Source organism: Perognathus longimembris, chromosome 2 (assembly GCF_023159225.1).
Source record: "Perognathus longimembris pacificus isolate PPM17 chromosome 2, ASM2315922v1, whole genome shotgun sequence".
NCBI lineage: Eukaryota > Metazoa > Chordata > Mammalia > Rodentia > Heteromyidae > Perognathus > Perognathus longimembris.
In genome coordinates, this window is record NC_063162.1 from 48,206,200 (window position 1) to 48,226,600 (window position 20,401).

Below are 20,401 nucleotides of genomic sequence, written 5' to 3' on the forward strand. Positions count from 1 at the left end.
ACTTGAGCCACAGCGCCGCTTCTGGCCATTTTCTGTATATGTGGTGCTGGGGAATCGAACCTAGGGCCTCGTGTATCCGAGGCAGGCACTCTTGCCACTAGGCTATATCCCCAGCCCCCCTAAGTTATTTTTGCTCAAGGCTAATATTCTACCACTTGAGCCACAGCTCCACTTCTGGATTTTTGATGCTTAATTGGAGATAAGAGTCTCACAGACTTTCTTGCCCAGGCTGGCTTTGAAGTGCAGTCCTCAGATGTCACCTTCTGAGTAGCTAGGATTACAGGTATGAGCCACCAGTGCCTGGCGAACAGTGGAAGATTCTTTTTTTTTTTTTTTTAACATGTTTTAAAAGTGAAAAGTGGTCATGCACTGGTGGCTCACACCTATAATACTAGCTACTACTCAGGAAGCTGAGACCTGAGGATTGTGGTTCAAAGCCAGCTCAGGTAGAAAAATTACAATGCCTCTTATCTCCAGCTGACCAGCAAAAAGCTGGAAGTAGAGCTGTGGTTCAGGAATTGAGCACAAGCTTTGAACAAAGAAGTTACAGCTGGACTGGGGATATGGCCTAGTGGCAAGAGTGCTCGCCTCATATACATGAAGCCCTGGATTCAATTCCCCAGCACCACATATACAGAAAATGGCCAGAAGTGGCATTGTGGCTCAAGTGGCAGAGTGCTAGCCTTGAGCAAAAAGAAGCCAGGGACAGTGCTCAGGCCCTGAGTTCAAACCCCAGGACTAGAAAAAAAAAAAAGTTACAGCTGAAGATTCTTTTTTTTTTTTTTTGCCAGTCCTGGGCCTTGGACTCAGGGCCTGAGCACTGTCCCTGGCTTCTTCCCGCTCAAGGCTAGCACTCTGCCACTTGAGCCACAGCGCCGCTTCTGGCCGTTTTCTGTATATGTGGTGCTGGGGAATCGAACCTAGGGCCTCGTGTATCCGAGGCAGGCACTCTTGCCACTAGGCTATATCCCCAGCCCCTGAAGATTCTTTATTTGTTTTGTTTTTGTTGCAGTCCTGGGGCATGGACTCAGGTCCAGAGCACTGCCCATGGCTTCTTTTTGCTCAAGGCTAGCACTCTACCTCTTGAGCCACAGCGCCACTTCCAGCTTTTTTCTATATGTGTGGTGCTGAGGAATGGAACCCAGGGCTTCATGTATATGAGGCGAGCACTTTACCACTAGGCCATATTCCCAGCCCCCAGCTGAAGATTCTTAAATGCTTATTTTATAGTATTAAGTTTTAACCAGTCAAGAAATTTTTATGTAACTAGTGATTGTTAATTTTATTTTTTGTATAGACTCTGTTAAAGCAGCAATATTTAGCTTGAGTTGCCTCCTAATCTTGCTCACACATTTGTAGCTATGTTTAGTGGCATATTTGCCACGATATTTATTGGGTAAAAGCTATTGTCAGAATCTTAGTAAATATAAGGCTTTTATTTAAAAAAAATCACTGGAGCAGATAATACTATTTAGGTAAAACAAAGTGACAGGAAAAGATGGCTCACCATACAACTCAGGAGCACTGAACAAGCTGGTGGAGGAAAAGATGAGAAACTAGCAGGAAGGGTTGAGAAAGAAATCTTAAAAGAGGAAGGTGCAGAAGTAGAGGGTGTGAATGAGGAACTGTGGAAACCAAGGAGAGAGCTTCAGGAAGGAAGTGTTCAACAGGGCCAAGTATCAGACTTCAGCTAGTATAATTTCATTTTCGTGTCTGCATTTGACAATTAGAACGTCATGTGGACTTTTGTTTGATAATTTTCGGTCCAATGATATGTGCCTAACTAAGCACAAGGAAGTGAAGGAGAAATGGGACAGAGAAATTAACAAAATTGCCAACTAGGGCTGGGAATATGGCCTAGTGGCAAGAGTGCTTGCCTCCTACACATGAAGCTCTCGGCTCGATTCCCCAGCACCACATATATGGAAAATGGCCAGAAGGGGCGCTGTGGCTCAGGTGGCAGAGTGCTAGCCTTGAGCAAAAAGAAGCCAGGGACGGTGCTCAGGCCCTGAGTTCAAGGCCCAGGACTGGCAAAAAAAAAAAAAAAAAAAATTGCCAACTAAAAAATACAGATATAACATGAGTTCAATCTTATTCGTAGTAAAAGTGCAAATTAATATGCTTATTAGATTGTCAGATGGTAATGCATACTGTTGATGAGATAAGTCAAATGGACTCATTTTCTGGCAGGGTATAAATCAGTATACAGCTATCTATAGCCAAACTGACACTAAAAAGACTTTTAAAACAGTCAATATTTTAAGAATACAGTCTAGGGGCTGAGAATATGGCTTAGTGGTAGAATATTTGCCTAGCATGCATGAAGCCCTGGGTTCGATTCCTCAATACCACATGTGTTGGGGATTCAGCTTGGCACTGAGGGGGAGAGGGCTGTCCCGAGATGCTGCTTTCCCCCCCACCCCCCACCCTGGGGCCGTGTGGAAGCTAGCCACACCTATCTCTTTCTGGGTCCAGAACTGGAGGGAGTAGCTCTAAAACCAGCCCCCACTTCTTGCCAACGAGCACAGCACCGGGAGGGCGGTACTATGGGAAGTGACGTTAGCCCATGAGGGAGGTCCTAGGGAGCTGCTCTTGGATGGATAAACTCACCAGCCTATCGCTAGTTCCTGGTCAATCCCTCCCCTCACTCGTCACCATTGCCTTAAGTCTGTTAGCCCCTCCCTTGAATAAACAGATTGCCCTTTGAGGCTTCTCCAAGAATCCATGCATGCCTTGCTTTCTTGGTGGGTATAGGAAGGGGGAGGGATCTCTCGTGGCCACGTGTACCTGAGGCTTACCGTGTCCTCCATTCCATCTTGGCCTGCCCTTAGGTCAGGAGGCCAAGGGAGAGAGTGGAAAGGGAGCACAGATAAGGGGATAAAGCTTAGCGTCTCCGCACCAGGGGAGGTAAATCTAGCCTGGCACACATGAACAGAAAAAGCCAGAAGTGGCACTGTGGCTCAAGGGGTAGCGTGCTAGTCTTGAGCAAAAGAAGCTCAGGAACAATGCCCAAACCCTGAGTTCAAGCCCCAGGACTGGCACACACAAAAAAGCTTCTATTATAAAAACAGGCTTCTATTATAAAAACAGGCTGGCTTAGTGGTTGAGTGCTTACCTAGCATGCATGAAGCCCTGGGTTTGATTCCTCAGTACTACATACACAGAAAAGGCTGGAAGTGGCACTGTGGCTCAAGTGGTACAGTGCTAGCCTTGAGCAAAAGAAGCTCAGGGACAGTCCTCAGGCCCTGAGTCCAAGCTCCAGGACTGGGGAAAAAAAACAACCAAGAATACAGTCTGAGGAAAGGACCACAGTTAAGTATGAAGATATGTGTATATATATATACAAGAATGTGGGGGCTGGGGATATGGCCTAGTGGCAACAGTGCTCACCTCGTATACATGAGGCCCTGGGTTCGATTCCCCAGCACCACATATACAGAAAATGGCCAGAAGTGGCGCTGTGGTTCAAGTGGCAGAGTGCTAGCCTTGAGCAAGAAGAAGCCAGGGACAGTGCTCAGGCCCTGAGTCCAAGCCCCAGGACTGGCCAAAAAAAAAAAAAAAAAAAAAAAAAGAATGTGTATTTTAGCTTTCTTATAATAGTGTACTTGTATAAATGAACATGTCTTATAAGAACCAATTAGTCAAATAAGTTATGCTGTCTCCACATACAATCATGATTTAAAATAAAACATTGATGATAGGGGAAAGATTACTTGGACATAATAGCAGCAGCTCTGTTTTTGTTTTGATCTTTGTCAAAATTACCTTTTAATAGTACTCAAAACCAATTATCTACAATGAAAATGTGTTATTACCTTTATGGCTTAAAAAAGCCAGCAATGGGGGCTGGGGATATAGCCTAGTGGCAAGAGTGCCTGCCTCGGATACACGAGGCCCTAGGTTCGATTCCCCAGCACCACATATACAGAAAAAAACGGCCAGAAGCGGCGCTGTGGCTCAAGTGGCGGAGTGCTAGCCTTGAGCGGGAAGAAGCCAGGGACAGTGCTCAGGCCCTGAGTCCAAGCCCCAGGACTGGCCAAAAAAAAAAAAAAAAAAAAAAAGCCAGCAATGAGGAAGAGAGGAAGAGGAGATATCATATTTTTCTTATAGAAAAATGTCACAAGAGTTGACATAGAAAGTTGTGTGTGTGTGTGTGTGAGTGTGTGTGTGTGTGTGTGTGTGTGCCAGTCCTGGAAATTGAACTTAGGGCCTGAGCATTCTCCCTGAGCTTTCATATTAAAAGCTAGCACACAGGGCTGGGAATGTGGCTTAGCAGTAGAGTGCTTGCTTAGCATGCATTAAGCCCTGGGTTCAATTCCTCAGCACCACATAAACAGAAAAGGCTGGAAGTGGCACTGTAGCTCAAGAGGTAGAGTGCTAGCCTTGAGCAAAAAGAATCTAGGGACAGTGCTCAGTCCCTGAATCTCAGGCCCAGGCCTGGCAAAAGAAAAAAAAAAGCTAGCACATTACCACAGTACCACTTCCAGCTTTCTAGTGGCTCATTGGAGATGAGTCTCATGAAGGGCTGGGAATGTGACTTAGTAGTAAAATGCTTGCCTTGCATGCATGAAGCCCTACGTTCAATTCCTCAGTTCCAAATAATCATAAAAGGCCAGAAGTGGCACTGTGGCTTAAGTGGTGCAGTGCTAGCCTTGAACAAAAAGAAGCTCAGGGACAGTACGGAGACCCTGAGTTCAAGCCCCAGGACTGGCAAAAATAAATAAATAAATAATCTCATGGACTTTCCTGCCCAGTCTAGCTTTGAGCCACAATCCTCAGATCTCAGGCTCCTGAATAGGAGGCTTATAGGTGTGAACTACCAGCACCCAGCTACCTGAAATATTTTTGATATTAGCTTCCTGGTTCAAGTTTGTGTATGATATTTTAAGAATATTTTATTTTTCTAGTTCAGATTGCTTTTCGGTTCATGAAGTAGCAAAAGTAACTTTTCATCCATTAGAGCAGACTGCCCGATGGCTATTCCACTTGCATCACAAACTCTCCATTAGAGCACACTGCCCAGTGGCTATTCTACTTGCGTGTGCCTGGAAATGAAGAGATGGACGTCTTTCATGTGCACAGGCCTAGTATCAAGCCCTCATTCTCTTACCCGGTAACAGGCGATTCCCACTCCTAGCCAGGTAAGGCATGAGGGTGATCTCTTACAGGCTTGCATGTAAGTTTTCTTTGCCTTTTCATACTGTCAACAAAAAAAGTAAGAGGCAACTTAAAAGACACTTTTTGCTGGACCTGTGAATGAACTGAAAGCTGGATACTCAACTCCTCCCCTACCTTGCACATCTGCTCTTAGATGTGAGCTATTCCCTGCTACAGGCACTTTATAAAGTACCTAGGGCCCAGGAAGAACAGCATTCACCAATATCATTGAAGGCGGTAATGAAGAGTTAAAGTAAACCCCATTTTCAGGCAGCCCCCATTTTGTTGTCTGTTTAAACTATGAGCAAACCCAGGGCAAGCTTATTAGGGCCCAGCTGGTCAAGAATTCTAACCACCTGGGAATGCTTAACTCTAACCGCCCCAGAATGCCTTGAGCCTAGTGCCTCGAGCCCTGAGCCAATCAGATTTGTACCTGTATCCTAATCTTGCTTGCTTAAACACCTGATTGCTGTAACTTTGTTTTTTGTCTTGCTTGAACACCTGATTGCTGTAACTTTGTTTTTTGTCTTGCTTGAACACCTGATTGCTGTAACTTTGTTTTTTGCCTTTATAACCTCTGTGGAATCGCAGCTCGGGGCTTCCTCCTAACCTCCGCTGTGTCGGTGGGTAGGACAAGGCCCAGGCCGCGGCCCGCTTGAATAAAGTCTTGCCTTGCTTTTGCATTTCGGAATGTCTGAGTCATGGTGGCCTTCTTGGTGGTCGTTTCACGACTTGGCACAACAGTCATCTTGCAAATGAAAGGCATAAGCTGCTCCTCAAACAAAGTCTATCACATCATTTTGGAGAAAATAACCAAAAGTTACATACCAGAGCAAAAGACTGAGCTGATGCTCCACCAGTTCATGTGAGTGACTCAGAACTGTCTTAACTATGTATACCTTTCTCACTCTTATCCCTATTTCTCTCATTTTAACCAGTGTCTATACCCGTGAAGATGGCTGAAGAGGTACCCAGTGCTGTCTTCCCACAGCTGCCACTGATTCCATTCTCTTTCTTTGTCCTTCACCATGTCTCCTTAGAGTTAGCATTTGAAGGCAAGTGGTCCAACCTAATATGGGACTTTTAGACTTTGGGTCCGTGGTCTAAAATGCATTACCACTAAAAAACTGTCCCAGAAATTTCAAACACTATTGAAGGAAGGATAATCAGGGGGCCTCTGGATAGTTTCATTCCAGAACAATTCAAGTTGAATAACTCTTGCATTTATTTTCATGCCTACTTTAAGGGCGGTATTAAAAGAAGATAGTGAGAGGAGATAAGCTGGTCAAATAAAAGGACAGACTTTTACCTAGAAGCAGTTCCAAAAGATTTATACTCTGGGGCTGATAATGTGGCTTAGTGGTAGAATGCTTGCCTAGATGCAGGAAGCCCTGGGTTTTATTCCTCAGCACCACACATACAGAAAAAGCCAGAAGTAGGGTGCTACACTTGAGCAAAAAGAAGCCAGGGACAGTGCTCAGGTCTTGAGTCCCAAGCCTCAGGACTGGCAAAAAAATATATATATAGTCTGTAAGAGACAGAAGTTTGGAGATGTCCTTTTGAGGTCAGGATACTTCCTATTAGTTGAGTCAACTATAAAATATACTACTACAATCACAGTTTCTATTACTGTTAAGAAAATACTTAGCTAATATGATATTACAGAGTTCTTTCTTAGTAACTTCTTAGTAGCATAATAGAAAAGACCACAGAACATGGTTTTAGACTGCTGGGTCTGAGTCCTGCTTCTGTGAATTACGGACTATCTGATATTTGGGCAGTGCACTTTATCTTTTCATGTACAGGTATCATGATCATATTAGTATTTTTAGGATGGATATAAATGCTGAACCATTATTTCCTAAGCTGTGGCCTCATTATCAGGCTACTATCCACTCGCTACCCTTACCTCTTTCTCTTCTAGATAGATAAGCCCCAGTCTCAGGAAGATGAAGTGCATCTCAGTGGCATCTACTACAAAGCTAACCGTTCGCTCGTAGCATGCCTTGGCCTCAGCATGATTTCCACTCAGAAAATACAGATGGCCCTTCAAGCCCCAGACATTAGGGTTCTGAGAAAGTAGAAAAATAATACATGGGATGAAGTTGTATTTAATAATACCTTGATCTGCTGGGTGCCCATGGCTCACACCTGTAATCGTAGCTACTCAGGAGGCTGAGATATGAGGATGGTGTTTTGAAGCCAGTCCTGGTAGGAAAGTCCTTAAAACTCATCTCCAATTAACCCAGATGAAGCCAAAAGTGGAGCTGTGGCTCAGGTGGTAGAGTGCTAGCCTTATGCAAAAACAGGGTTAGAGCCCAGGCCCTGAGTTCAAAACCAGGACCAGTATGCACATGCATGTGCATGCATACACATGCGCGTGCACACACAAAGTAACTTTGGTTGAACATTTACATTTAGATTAGTAAATCTTGTTTCCTTTTTCTAATAGTGCCGAGTTAGAAAGAAGACCAATTAAATACACTGGGAGGTATGTTTCTAGATCTTCCCTCTCCATTTCTTTTTCCTTCTCTCCTTTCTTCCTTCCTTCATTCCTTTCTCTCTCTCTCTCTCTCTCTCTCTTTCTCTTTTTCATTTTTCAAAGAAGGAAGATTTTGGAGGATGAGTATTAAGAAAAAACACTCAAGTATAACCAGTATAAAATTCTTCAGGAAGATAGAGAAGTATAGAAATCTGGAAATAGGTAAGACACTTTCTGCTAAAACACCGTTCTTATTTTTCTCTACCTTTGCAAAAGTCATGATTACTTATAAGAAAAGCAAAAGGAAGGGTAAAGATATGGCAGCTGATGACTCCCCACTCTGGTCACTGGACATCTACTTGTGACACAGCACCATTTTTTTTTTTTGGAGACAAGGTATCCCCAAGCTGCCAAAACTGGTCTCACACTCCTGACTCAAAGTGTTCTCCTTCATCTGCTTCCCAGGTGTCAGTGGGGACATTAAGAGCCAGAGCTAAGGATAAACATGGCACCAGTGGCTCACACCTATAATCCTAGCTACTCAGGAGGCTGAGATCTGAGGATTGCAATTCAAAGCCAGCCTAGGCAGAAAAGTCCCTGTGAGACTCTTATTTCCAATTAACCACTGAAAAACCAAAAGTGGTACTGTGGCTCAAAGTGGTAGAGCACTAGCCCTGAGCAAAAGAGCTCAGGGATAGCACCAAGTCCCTGAGTTCAAGTCCCATAACTGATGAGAGGGGGGGAAGGGAGGGAGGGAGGGAGGAGGGAGAGGAGAGGGAGGGGGAGGGAGGGAGGGAGGGGGAGGGAGGGAGGAGGGAGAGGAGAGGGAGGGGGGAGGGAGAGAGAGAGAGAGAATGAGTATATTACTGGTATAGGTTAGGTGACAGAGCACATTCCTGAAACTCCAGATACACAGGAGATGGAGACAAGAGAATCACAGTTCAAGGCCAGCCTGGGCAAATCTAGTGAGACACTCTATATAAAACAGACTGGGCATGGTGGGGCACGCCAGCAATCCCAGCTACTTTGAGGATGGAGGTAGAAGGATCATGGTCTGAGGCTAGCCAAGGCAAAGCTAGCAGGACTTTATCTGAAAATCAAACTTAAAGCAAAAGATTTGGGGCATGTCTCAATGGTATAGTACTTGTTTATCAAATACAAGAGATTAAACTTAGTCCCTGAAAAACAAAAATAAAACAAGACAAATGCTTGTATAGCAAGTCTTTGGACTGTAGGTACCCATGTAAGTTGCGAGAAACAGATACCCTGGTCACACGATCTTTTCATTAGTAAGGTCATCTGGACTCCATGGCTCCATGCTTGAATGATAACCTCAAAACTTTGCAACACTAAATTGATTGACTGTTACCAAGGGCCTAACATAAAGAACACATGTCCCTAACCTACTTTAGTTACTAATGACCCAAGTTTAGTAAACTAATCAAACTAAATATCTCTGGGTTAAAATAATATAAGAATGACTGAAGCATATGCTATCACAACAAAGAGGAACACTTTATCCTGAGGCAAGTTTAAGTTAGCCCTTCAACCACTTTCACCACATTGCATCTGATGCTAGAGCTCATGGCACCTCTTGTTGAATGCACCCACACCTATTATTGGGTGTGTGTATATACCACTTGCCCTTTGTTTTGCTTTGTTAATAAACTTACTCTACTTCATGATTTGTTCAGGAATTCTTATTCTGAAAGGGAAGGACCTCCTCACAGGCCTACAGTCACACACTAGTATGCCCTGCTGGCTTCACTAGTTTGGGGGAGGAGGTATGCACATGCATGTGCATGGGTGCCAGTCCTGAGGACTGAACTCAAGGTTTGAACACTGTCCTTGAGCTTTTTTTGCTCAAGGTTGGTGCTCTAACACTTGTGCCCCAGCTCCACTTCCACTTTTTGGTGGTTAATTGGAGATAAGAGTCTCACAGACTTTCCTGCCTGGACTGGCTTTTGAGCCATTATTCTCAGATCTCAGCCTCCCAAGTAGCATGAGCCACCAACACCTGGTTGGTTGGCATCACTATCTTTTTTCTTTCTTTTTTTTTTTTTGGCCAGTCCTGGGCCTTGGACTCGGGGCCTGAGCACCATCCCTGGCTTCTTCCCGCTCAAGGCTAGCATTCTGCCACCTGAGCCACAGCGCCCCTTCTGGCCGTTTTCCATATATGTGGTGCTGGGGAATTGAACCGAGAGCTTCATGTGTAGGAGGCAAGCACTCTTGCCACTAGGCCATATTCCCAGCACCGGCATCACTATCTTTTAACAGAGCCCTCTCATCCCTTCATCCACCAAGAAGCCCTAATGAAAGACATTACCAGGTAATCCATGTGCTCTGCTTGCTGAAGACATTCTTCTGTCTTGGCAAAATCCTTCTTGAGAAGGTGTGTTTGGGCCAGCACCAAGTAATACTCACAGCTGGGGCCTCCTTGAGGACATAGTAGCTCATGTGCAAGCACTCTGTGTACATACTGTAAGGAAATTAGATGTTATGAAGAGTATGGAAATGGCTTTTGTGGTTGAAGTCTCACTCCAATAACAAATAATGAGCATTGTATAGGATGTAATGATTGTCTTCAACCTCAGATGGTTAAGGGTGATTACAAACTTTCAGTTGGTGTTCCATCACCAACTGCTCAGTCAACAAAATTGACCTGTTGAAGTGACTAATCCAAAATACTGCAGATTTCTGGTCTTGATGGCCATCATACATAGTTTTAGACTACTTCTTTTTCCTTTTGCTATTGGCATACATTAATTGTACAGGGGGTTTCATAGTAACGTTTCCAAACCTGTATACATTGTGTCCCAATCAATCCTATCCTACTCCCTCTTCAATTTCATACATGCAAACCCGTTCAACCATATTCATCCTCATTCATCCTCTTGGTTAGCCCTCCCCTCAGGCTTATTTTGCAGTAAACCAAGGTACCTCATCAGCCACTCCATTTACACGTGGGTAATATTTTCCAGACAGCTGTCATTGAAGGAAACATAAGGTGAGGTAAAACTTGTCTTGCCAAAATTCTAGACTTGGGATCTTGGAAACATAAATATCTGTTCATGTTTGCCAGTTTTGTATTTGGAGCTATTCTTTATTTTTACACTTTAAAAAGCCTGAAAATGCGACAAAGTCATAGATGCACTTCGTAAATGCAAGGGAAACCCTTCTTTTATCCTGTCTGTCCCATCTTCACAGAAGATGTAGAAACCTCCACTAACACACCTCCTCAGGGAACTATGAGAGAGTGACTGCAGTTTTCTACTGCTTTCTGGTTCTCTGACTTGGGATAATGACCTACTTAACTCCACTGGGAAGGTAAATATGCTACAAATTCCTGTTTAATATGATGCAATTCCACTTCATTTGTAATTCTTGCCCATTCCTGCCTCTTAGCTGGGGGTATGAGCTCTGCAGTATCAGTATCAGCTCCCTTGTTCCTGGATCTTGCTGTCTCTCCTGCTACTTTCTCACAAATAGGCTTCTTAATTCCTAGATGACAGGCAGACCTCATAATTTAGGCTCCTCTGGTAAGAGGCTGCAATTCTCCAGCTACTCTCCTTGTAACTCCACAGCAAAGTCAAATGTGGGAGTAGTCACATTCTTTAGGCAAGTTTTACCAATAAAATAATCACTTATGACTTAAAAACCCCAGGTAGCAATGTGTATCTATTTTCAATCAATAACATTTGGAAGGGAAAAAGGACACCCCATCACTCATTTAAGCTATAAGAAAAGGTGAGAACAAGCTACATACATCTTAGAGAAAGACTTTGGCTGGTGTTCTATAATGAGCAGACCTGCAGTGTTGCATATACCACCAGAAGAGTGGTTCATATTTGGATGTGTACTTAAGGTGTGCTCCTAGAAGTATACTTGAAGAGGTGGGAGTAAAGTTCATGTTGAGCTTTAACATGCATAAGGCCTTTCAGTCCCCAGCACACTCATGCACACACATGCATGGATACACACACACACACACACACACACACTTGATTTCTGCTTCCAATGTGTTTTAATTTGCAAACATTCCACTATGGATAGAATAATAGGTCACTAAAGTTTTTCCATGATCACCCTTTTCCAAATATCCTGACCTGCACAGCGTTGACTTTCATCAAGAAGCGGATAGTCTCCATGAAGATTGTGGCATGAGCTGGGGAAACACTACTAGGGGGTGGATGCAGAAAAGCTAGTGAATCTTGACATTTTGATGCTTCTGAAAATATTATTTTAAAAGAAAGGAAAAAATTAAAGGAAAAAATGTCAAAAGCGCATATACACTAATGTAGTATACAGAGTATTGTGATCTGTGAGAATGACTATATAAAGCAGTGGACTGCAGCTAGCAATGGTTCCCAGAGAAGTAAACTCAGTTTCTCAAGGAAGGTTTACTGGCAAGTCACAACCAAATGAAAAGGTTTCCAAAAAAGGATTCAGATCTCTTTGACAGCAAAAAAAAAATATATATATATATATATATACATATATATATATGAAGACTCATAGAAATGGAAAAAAATTCTATATCTGTGAGCGAAATTTTTTTTTTTTTTTTTTTTTTTTTTTTTTTTTTTTTTTTTTTTTTTTTTTGCCAGTCCTGGGCCTTGGACTCAGGGCCTGAACACTGTTCCCTGGCTTCCTTTTGCTCAAGGCTAGCACTCTGCCACTTGAGCCACAGCGCCGCTTCTGGCCGTTTTCTGTATATGTGGTGCTGGGGAATCGAACCTAGGGCCTCGTGTATCCGAGGCAGGCACTCTTGCCGCTAGGCTATATCCCCAGCCCCTGTGAGCGAAATTTTTAAAAAATCCTTGCTTACTGGAGTTATAGATGGGTGCTGATATCTCATGCCTGTAATCCTAACTACTCAGGAAGTTGAGAACTTGAGAAGTTCAATACATAGCCATCCTGATCAGACTCCATTTCTAATTAACCAGCAAAGTGCCAGTCTGGAGGCATGGCTCAAGTGTTAAAGCACCAGCCATGAGATCAAGCAAGCCAAGTGAAAGCATAAGACCGTGAGTTCAAGTCTTGGTACTGGGGAAAAAAGGATTATACTACTGAGTTTGAATTTCAGAGCCTGAACTAATCTGAGGGAATATATGCAAAATAATTTTTGAACAAGATGGCCACTTTTATAATCATAAAAATTTCATCCTTGTCTAGTTTATTTATATATACCCCTCTTTGAAGTGGTATCTTTAATCCTAATTACCTTTTTTGTTCAATGTGGAATCCTTTAAAACCATGTTAGATGTATTTGGGCCAATAATTGGATCCAGAGATTGTTTAATTGTTATGGGTTCTCGTGACTCAGACTGCAGTTTAGAAGATTCTTCAACAAATGCATCTAGAACAGATAACGTAGCTGCTGGTCCTAATGAATATTGATGAAAAAAAAAGCTTCTTTCCTTGGGTATATAACAAGTTATCATAGCAGATAAAATACACAAAGCATAAGAAACATATTCCATAAATATTGCATGAAAAAAATAGTCTTGCTTGGTAGACATTCCTGAATAGTTTAAAGAACACAAACTCACAGTTTCTCTGCTATCAGTGACTACCTCCCAGAACAACCTGGCTACTCCCAGTCATGATAATGTGAAATAGATTGTTATTATAAAAGTTACCTGTTAAATATAGAATCTTAAGGATCCAGATTAGAAAATCATTATATTTTAGATAATATTATTAAAGCTCTGAAATAATAGAAATTCTATTTACCTTATTCCAGTGTTCAAAAAAACAATCACGTTCATAGCTACATGTAAACATGTCTTATGCTGAGGGGGGAGCACTTGAAATAATCTTGTTTCAAGATCCCTAGCTTGAGTCACAATGGCAAAGTCTCCTTTGCCATATAAAGAAATAGTCATAGGTCCCAGAGACTCAGACCGGATAGCTTTGAAGAGTCATATTCAACCTAGCACAGCAATTTAGTATATAAACACATGCTCAACAAATGAAACAACACTTTCAGAAAAAAGGCAGTCACTGGAGGAATGCTTTTGAAGGCTAGATCTTGTCCTTGGCTTGTAGGAAGGGGGCCATGATTTTACTTCCCATAAACAATGAAGTGAGCAGCCTTGTCTGCCACATGCTCGGGTAATCATGATATTCTGTCTTGCCTCAGGGTCCAAGACCATGGAGCTAGCTGGACTAAACCTGCGACTGAAACCACGAGCCCAAATAAATCCTCATCTCTAAGTCCTTTTCCTTAGATGTTTTGTAATAATGACAAAAGCTAACACATACATACAAAATAATTTTAAATAAGTCAGGAGGATGGACATTCAGTTCAATGTTCTAAAGTCTTAACTATTTGAGAAGAGGAAACAACTACAAATCAATATCCAAGTTTTATAAGTTAAACATGGATATTTATAATTCTTAGTTAATCACTAGAAGAATTATGAGCTAGGGCTGGAAGGGTAGTTCAGTAGTAGAATGCTTGCCTGGCATGATTAAGGCCCATCCAAACCCCAGCACTGAAAAAAGAAAAAGGATTACAAAACTATATAATTTTCAAGGTAATGGAAGGAAGAAAGGGAATAGCAAAGATTCTCAATCAATCTGAAAGTAGGCAAGAAAGGAAAGAAAAAGTGTGTGTGTGTGTGTGTGTGTGTGTGTGTGTGTGTGTGTGTGTGTGTGGCCTATGTGCCATATTAAAAAAAAACAACAAAAGACAGATATGATTGACTTCATATAACAAGAAAAACCAAGCATATGGTGATTATAAAAGACATCTAAAATAAAACCATAGATGGATGGCTCATGCTTGTAATCCTAACTACTCAAGAGGCTGAGATCTGATGATCAAATTCAAAGCCAGCCCAGGCAGGAAAGAGACTTTTATCTCCAATCAACTATTAGAAAACCTGAAGTGGAGCTGTCACTCTAAGTGATTGAGCACTTGCTTTGGACAGAAGAGCTCATGGACAGTGCACAGGCCCTGAGGTCAAGCCCTATGACTGACTAAATAAATAAATAAAATCCTAAGAAAAGCTAATAGTAAAGGGATACCAGAAGGCAAAGGAGAATTTCCTCAGATTCATGAATTATTTCCAACCTAAGGTTACATTTTTATTTATTTATTTACATTTGTTTTTGTTTATTTATTTTTACTAATTTATTTACTTATTTATTGTTCAAGGCCAGCACTCTAACTACTTGAGCCATAGGAGCCACAGTGCCACTTCTGACTTTTTCTTTATATGTGGTGCTGGGGAATCGAACCCAGGGCTTCCTCCAAGCACACTACAACTAGGCCACATTCCCAGCTTAAATTTTTATTATAGAAATGTTTAAACAGATTAAGATTGGAACAACAGTAAAACACCTGTATGTTCTTTACTTAGAATAAAAATTAGCATTTCATCATACTTGTTTTATCGGTGAATATGTACTTATATGTATATACTAAAAAGATGCTTTTTTTCTTTACTTTCTTCTTGTTCTGGGATTGGAACTCAGTGCTTTTGCTTGCTTTTTTTACCCAAGTCTGGTGTTCTTAAGTATCACTTGAGCCATCCTTCACTTCTGGCTTTTTCTTGGTTAATTGGAGGGAAGAGTCTCTAGGATTTGTCTGCCTAGGCCTTGCTTCAAACTGATCCTCAGATCTCAGCCTACTGAGTAGCTAGGCATACTTGCATGAGCTCCCAGACTCCAGCTTAAAAAGATGCTCCTGGTCCTATTTGATACATGTAAATATGTGTACTATATTACAACTTAAGTACTCTATATATTAGAATATAGGTATTCCTATTCATGGACTCAGTATATTTGCTACTTATTGGTAGTTTCTTAGGAAGCTGATAGAGGAGGTGTTCCACAAAAATGAGAGAAAACTAAGAGGCACAGCATCCACCCTGAGGTCAAAGAAGAGTCTGGAATCAAAACAAAGGCCTCTCCTAGGAGAAAAGCCATCCATTAGGTTAAGATAACAAGCACTGAGAGTTAAGAAAGGCTTTGGGAAGGGGAAATAAGTATTCTTTGTGTTTTTTTTTTTTTAAGTGGGGGCACTGAAGACCAAAGTAACAAAAAAAAGCTGGACAGGGTGGCTTCAGCCTATAACCATAGCTACTTAGGGGACAAAGATTGAGGGATTAAGGTCTGAGGCCAGCCCAAGTGTGACTGGGGACGGGGACTCACAAGACTCCATCTCAACCATTGATGGCTGGGCACAAAGGCATACATCTATAATCCCAACAACCTGAGGAAGCACAGTAGGAGGACCACAGCCCAGGCCACATCCTACATTGTCTCAGCAAGGCAAAATTTGCTTCTGTGCAGAATAGTGCACCATTAATCAAAATGCCAGCAAGCAAACAAGCAAACACAGTCATAATCATAGACAGTGTATACACACACACACACATACACACAAACACACACACACGTCAGTCATGAGGCTTGAACTCAGAGCCTGGGTGCTGTCCCTAAGCTCTTTCTGCTCAGGTTAGCGTTCTACCACTTGGAGCCGCAGCAACACTTCCATTTTCTTGGTGATTAACTGGAGATAAGAGTCTCACAGACTTTCTTACCCAGGCTGGCTTTGAGCCATGATTCTCAGATCTCAGCCTCCTGAGTAGGTAGCTAGGATTACAGGTATGAGACACCAGCTCCCAGGTTCATAGTCATATTTTTAAGAAAAAGTAATTCATTTGAATCAATAACATTAAATAAGACTGTCATATGTAAGTTCAACCTAAAAAACAACAGTACATGCTTTTAAAAACAACAGTAATAGGGCTGGGGATATGGCCTGGTGGCAAGAGTGCTTGCCTCCTATACATGAGGCCCTGGGTTCAATTCCCCAGCACCACATATACAGAAAATGGCCAGAGGGGGCGCTGTGGCCCAAGTGGCAAAGTGCTAGCCTTGAGCAAAAAGAAGCCAGGGACAGTGCTCAGGCCCTGAGTCCAAGCCCCAGGACTGGCAAAAAAAAAAAAACATAGAATGTTAATAAAGGACACAGAAAATGATTCGAATAAGTAGAGAAATCTTCCCCTCACAGAGGGAATAGCTTAATAATATAAAATAGGTAAAGTAATATAAAATGCTAATTATCTCTAATCTATAATCCAAACAAAAAATTCAGCTAGAGTTTTTTTTGTTTTGTTTCTTGTGCTAGTACTGGGCTTGAACTCAGGGCCCGTGTCCTTGAGCTCTTTTGCTCAAATCTAGTGCTCTGCCACTTATTCACAGATTCATTACTGGATTTTTGTGCTTAATTAGAGATAAGAGTCTCTGAGACTTCTTGCCTGTGCTGGTTTTGAATCACAATCTTCAGATCTCAGCCTCCTGAGTAGCTAGGGTTACAGGTGTGAGCCCCTGGCATCCAGCTTTTAGCTAGTTTTTAAAATGTATCTGATAAACTGTCTATAAAATAGGCAAACAAAAGTCCTCAAGTAGCTTAAGTAAGCTATAAGAAAGATAATAGATGGGGACACCTGATAAGAGTTGATATTAAAGCACACTACAGTGGGGTGGAGGACAAGTATATAAGCCAATAAATTTAAGAATCACAAGACAAGAGCATTACATGATGGAGGAGTAAAGAAAGGGGAAAAAGGAAAAAAAATTACTTTGCTCAACTGTTGCCCCCTTTTTAGGGATGCTTTTTCCCCCCAGTCCTGGGGCTTGAACTCAGGGCCTGGGCACTGTCCCTGGCTTCTTTTTGCTCAAGGCTAGGACTCTACCACTTGAGCCACAGCGCCATTTCCAGCTTTTTCTATTTATGTGGTACTGAGGAATCGAACCCAGGGCTTCATGCATGCTAGGTAAGCACTCCACTGCTATGCCACTTTCCCAGCCCTAGGGATACTTTATGACAAGTAGAAAATTCTGTTCAGAATCAAAAGAAGCAATTTCAGCAGAACCTTCTGGCCACTAAGCATCTTAATGAAGAGATTCAGTAGTAAGAGTCTTCTCTAGTGTCCTTTAAACAAACTCCAGCACTCATCCACTTAGCAAATATATACCTATATATACCTGGCTCCTACACAATGTTTCCCAATAATCCCTCACCCTCCATCCCCGCTCCTACCTGCTGAGGCCTCTGCCTTGACTGCGGTTGAAGAAGATTCGTTATTTGTGTTATTTCCGGTTCCCCAAGGGCCTACACTAGATTCCATTTTCCCTTTTTCTTCCACATTTTCCATGATGCCCGATACAGTGCCTGTGCTCTTTTGCTTTGTTGCTGGTGTCTGGAGTGCTCGTGCTTGAAGTTGTTTGAAAGCCTCATGAAATGCCATTTCCATTCGAATATCATTGTTTTGAATTTCATAGTACAAACCTGAGGAAGTATTTAAAATAAAGATGATAGATTTCTAGACATCATATAATGAAAAATTGCAACATATAACTTACTTTTCCCATATTTGTCTTGAAGTTTAAGAACTACTCAAGCCAGGTGCCGGTGGCTCACACCTATAATCCTAGCTACTCAAGAGGCTGAGATCTGAGGATCACTGTTCAAAGCCAGCCTGGGCAGAAAAGTCCCCGTGAGACTCTTATCTCTCATTCACAGGCAGAAAACTGAAAGTGGCGCTGTGACTTGAAGTAGTAGGGCACTAGTCTTGAACAAAAAGCTCAGGGACAGGGCTGGGAATAAGGCCTAGTGGCAAGAGTGCTTGCCTCCTACACATGAAGCTCTCGGTTCAATTCCCCAGCACCACATATATAGAAAATGGCCAGTGTAGTGGTGCTGTGGCTCAAGTGGCAGAGTGCTAGCCTTGAGCAAAAGGAAGCCAGGGACAGTGCTCAGGCCCTGAGTCCAAGGCCCAGGACTGGCCAAAAAAAAAAAAAAAAAAAAGCTCAGGGACAGCACCCAGGCCCTGAGCTCAAGCTCCACAGCTGATAAAAGAAAAAAAAAAAAGTATTCAGTAATCTAATTAAGAGAAGAAAGGAGCCGGGTGCTTGGGGGCACAGCTGTAATCCCAGCTACTCAGGAGGCTGAAATCTGAGGATAAAAGTTCAAAGCCAGTTTGAGCAAAAAAAGCCTCAAAATTTTGTCTCTGTTTAGCCAGTAGGAAAAAAAAAAGCTGGACTGGAGGTATGGCTTGAGAGTAGAGCACCAGCCTGGAGGAGAAAAAACTGAGCAAGCCTTGAAATCAAGCCATGGTACCAAAGGGTAAGGGGGAGGCTAGACAGGAAAAGACAGTCTTAGAATGGAAAAATCTGCATTCGTATTACAGGAAAATAACATACCAAGTAAAGTCCAGGCTATAACATTGGTTGGTTCCAAGCAAGTGGCATCCTCAAAGAAAATTTCTGCTTGTTCATAGTTCTCCAACAAGACAGCCAGGACACCACACAGCAACAAGCTGAAAAGAGACAAATCATTCAATGGTCCGGTGTCACATTCATGAAACCAAGATAATTTCACTAGTAGACCATCAGTTCAGACTTATTCTGCATCTCCCTGTACCTGTTGATATGACTCTCATTCAGGGAAAGGGCTTTCCGGAAACATTCCTGTGCTTTAATGTTGTCTTCAATGAGGAGGCAGAAGGCACCGTAGTCCAGCCAATGTTCCAGGTTGTGGGGCTCACGGACCAACCTCTAGGCATACAAAGTATCAGGAAGGCCAAGATTACTGTGAACCTATGTCTTTTTTTTTTAAATAATACAATATCATGGGGCTGAGAATGTGGCTTAGCGGTAGAGTGCTTGCCCTAGCATACATGAAGCCCTGGGTTCGATTCCTCAGCACCACATAAACAGAAAAATGTCGGAAGTCGCACTGTGACTCAAGTGGTAGAGGGCTAGCCTTGAGCAAAAAGAAGCCAGGGACAGTGCTCAGGCCCTGAGTTCAAGCCCTTAAAAAAAAAAAAGAAAGAATGCTCTGAAAGCACTCCACAAATACAGTTTTACAAAAAAGCAAATGCCAAGACTTTTTTTTTCTTACCATAAGATCGTCAAATGCACAATACACATGATTATTATTCTGGCTCTTAATAAGTACTCAAAAATTGTTGAAATAATTAAAGTCAACTTACAACCTAAACTCATTCAATATCTTGGGAGCCTGAAGTTTCACTCAGTGGTGTATTAATCATGTGTAATAATTTCTGCCATAATCTTGAGATGGCAAATATTAGATTTGTCTATAAATCTAAGAAAAAAGATGCCTGATGAGTGAAAACTATAAATATTGCTTAATGATATTAAAAAAAGAAGATATCAATAAATGGAAAGATATCCCATATTCATGGATTAGAAGATTAGTATTAAGATGTTAATTCTACCAAAGGACAGCAACAGATGCAGTGCTAGCCCCGTTAACATCCCAATCAAAATCCTTAAAAAATTGAACAAATGTGCTAGCAATTTAATTTTTAGTTATATACCCAAAATATTTTAAAATAGGAACTCAAGTAAATTCTTATACACACATGATGAATTCTGAGAGTTATTCACATTTTTTCCTTTTTTTTTTTTGCCAGTCCTGGGGCTTGAACTCAGGGCCTGAGCACTGTTGTTAAGCTTCTTTGCTCAAGGCTGCACTCTTACCACTTTAGCCACAGTGCCACTTCTGGCTTTTTCTGTTTATGTGGTACTGAGGAATCAAACCCAGGGTTTCATGCATGCTAGGCAAGCACTCTACTACTAAGCCACATTCCAAGCCCTCTTTATATTCTTATAAATTCTGTTGTCATATAGGTTCTAGAGACATTTTCTCCTAAATTTTTTACCTTATCTTCTTTCATAGGTTAAAGACATTTAACATTTTTGTACTGGTTCTGA

General features: G+C 42.0%; 1 protein-coding gene across 4 annotated transcripts in view; it reads right to left on the reverse strand.

Annotated features, from left to right (window-relative positions):
* The window catches only part of Cfap70 (cilia and flagella associated protein 70), an 80,867-nt gene that overhangs the window by 11,901 nt on the left and 48,565 nt on the right, over nt 1-20,401 (reverse strand). For 2 of the 4 annotated variants that reach the window (XM_048339020.1, XM_048339018.1), the window contains 8 exons: nt 19,083-19,216; nt 18,863-18,978; nt 17,700-17,948; nt 12,864-13,025; nt 11,746-11,867; nt 9,966-10,118; nt 7,067-7,228; nt 5,111-5,200 (listed from right to left, as the gene is read on the reverse strand). In XM_048339020.1, coding sequence (XP_048194977.1) covers nt 5,111-5,200; nt 7,067-7,228; nt 9,966-10,118; nt 11,746-11,867; nt 12,864-13,025; nt 17,700-17,948; nt 18,863-18,978; nt 19,083-19,216 — 1,188 coding nt within the window. Of the gene's footprint in view, nt 1-5,110; nt 5,201-7,066; nt 7,229-9,965; nt 10,119-11,745; nt 11,868-12,863; nt 13,060-13,794; nt 13,823-17,680; nt 17,949-18,862; nt 18,979-19,082; nt 19,217-20,401 lie in introns of all 4 variants that reach the window. The other 2 variants (XM_048339021.1, XM_048339019.1) reach the window with 2 other exon arrangements.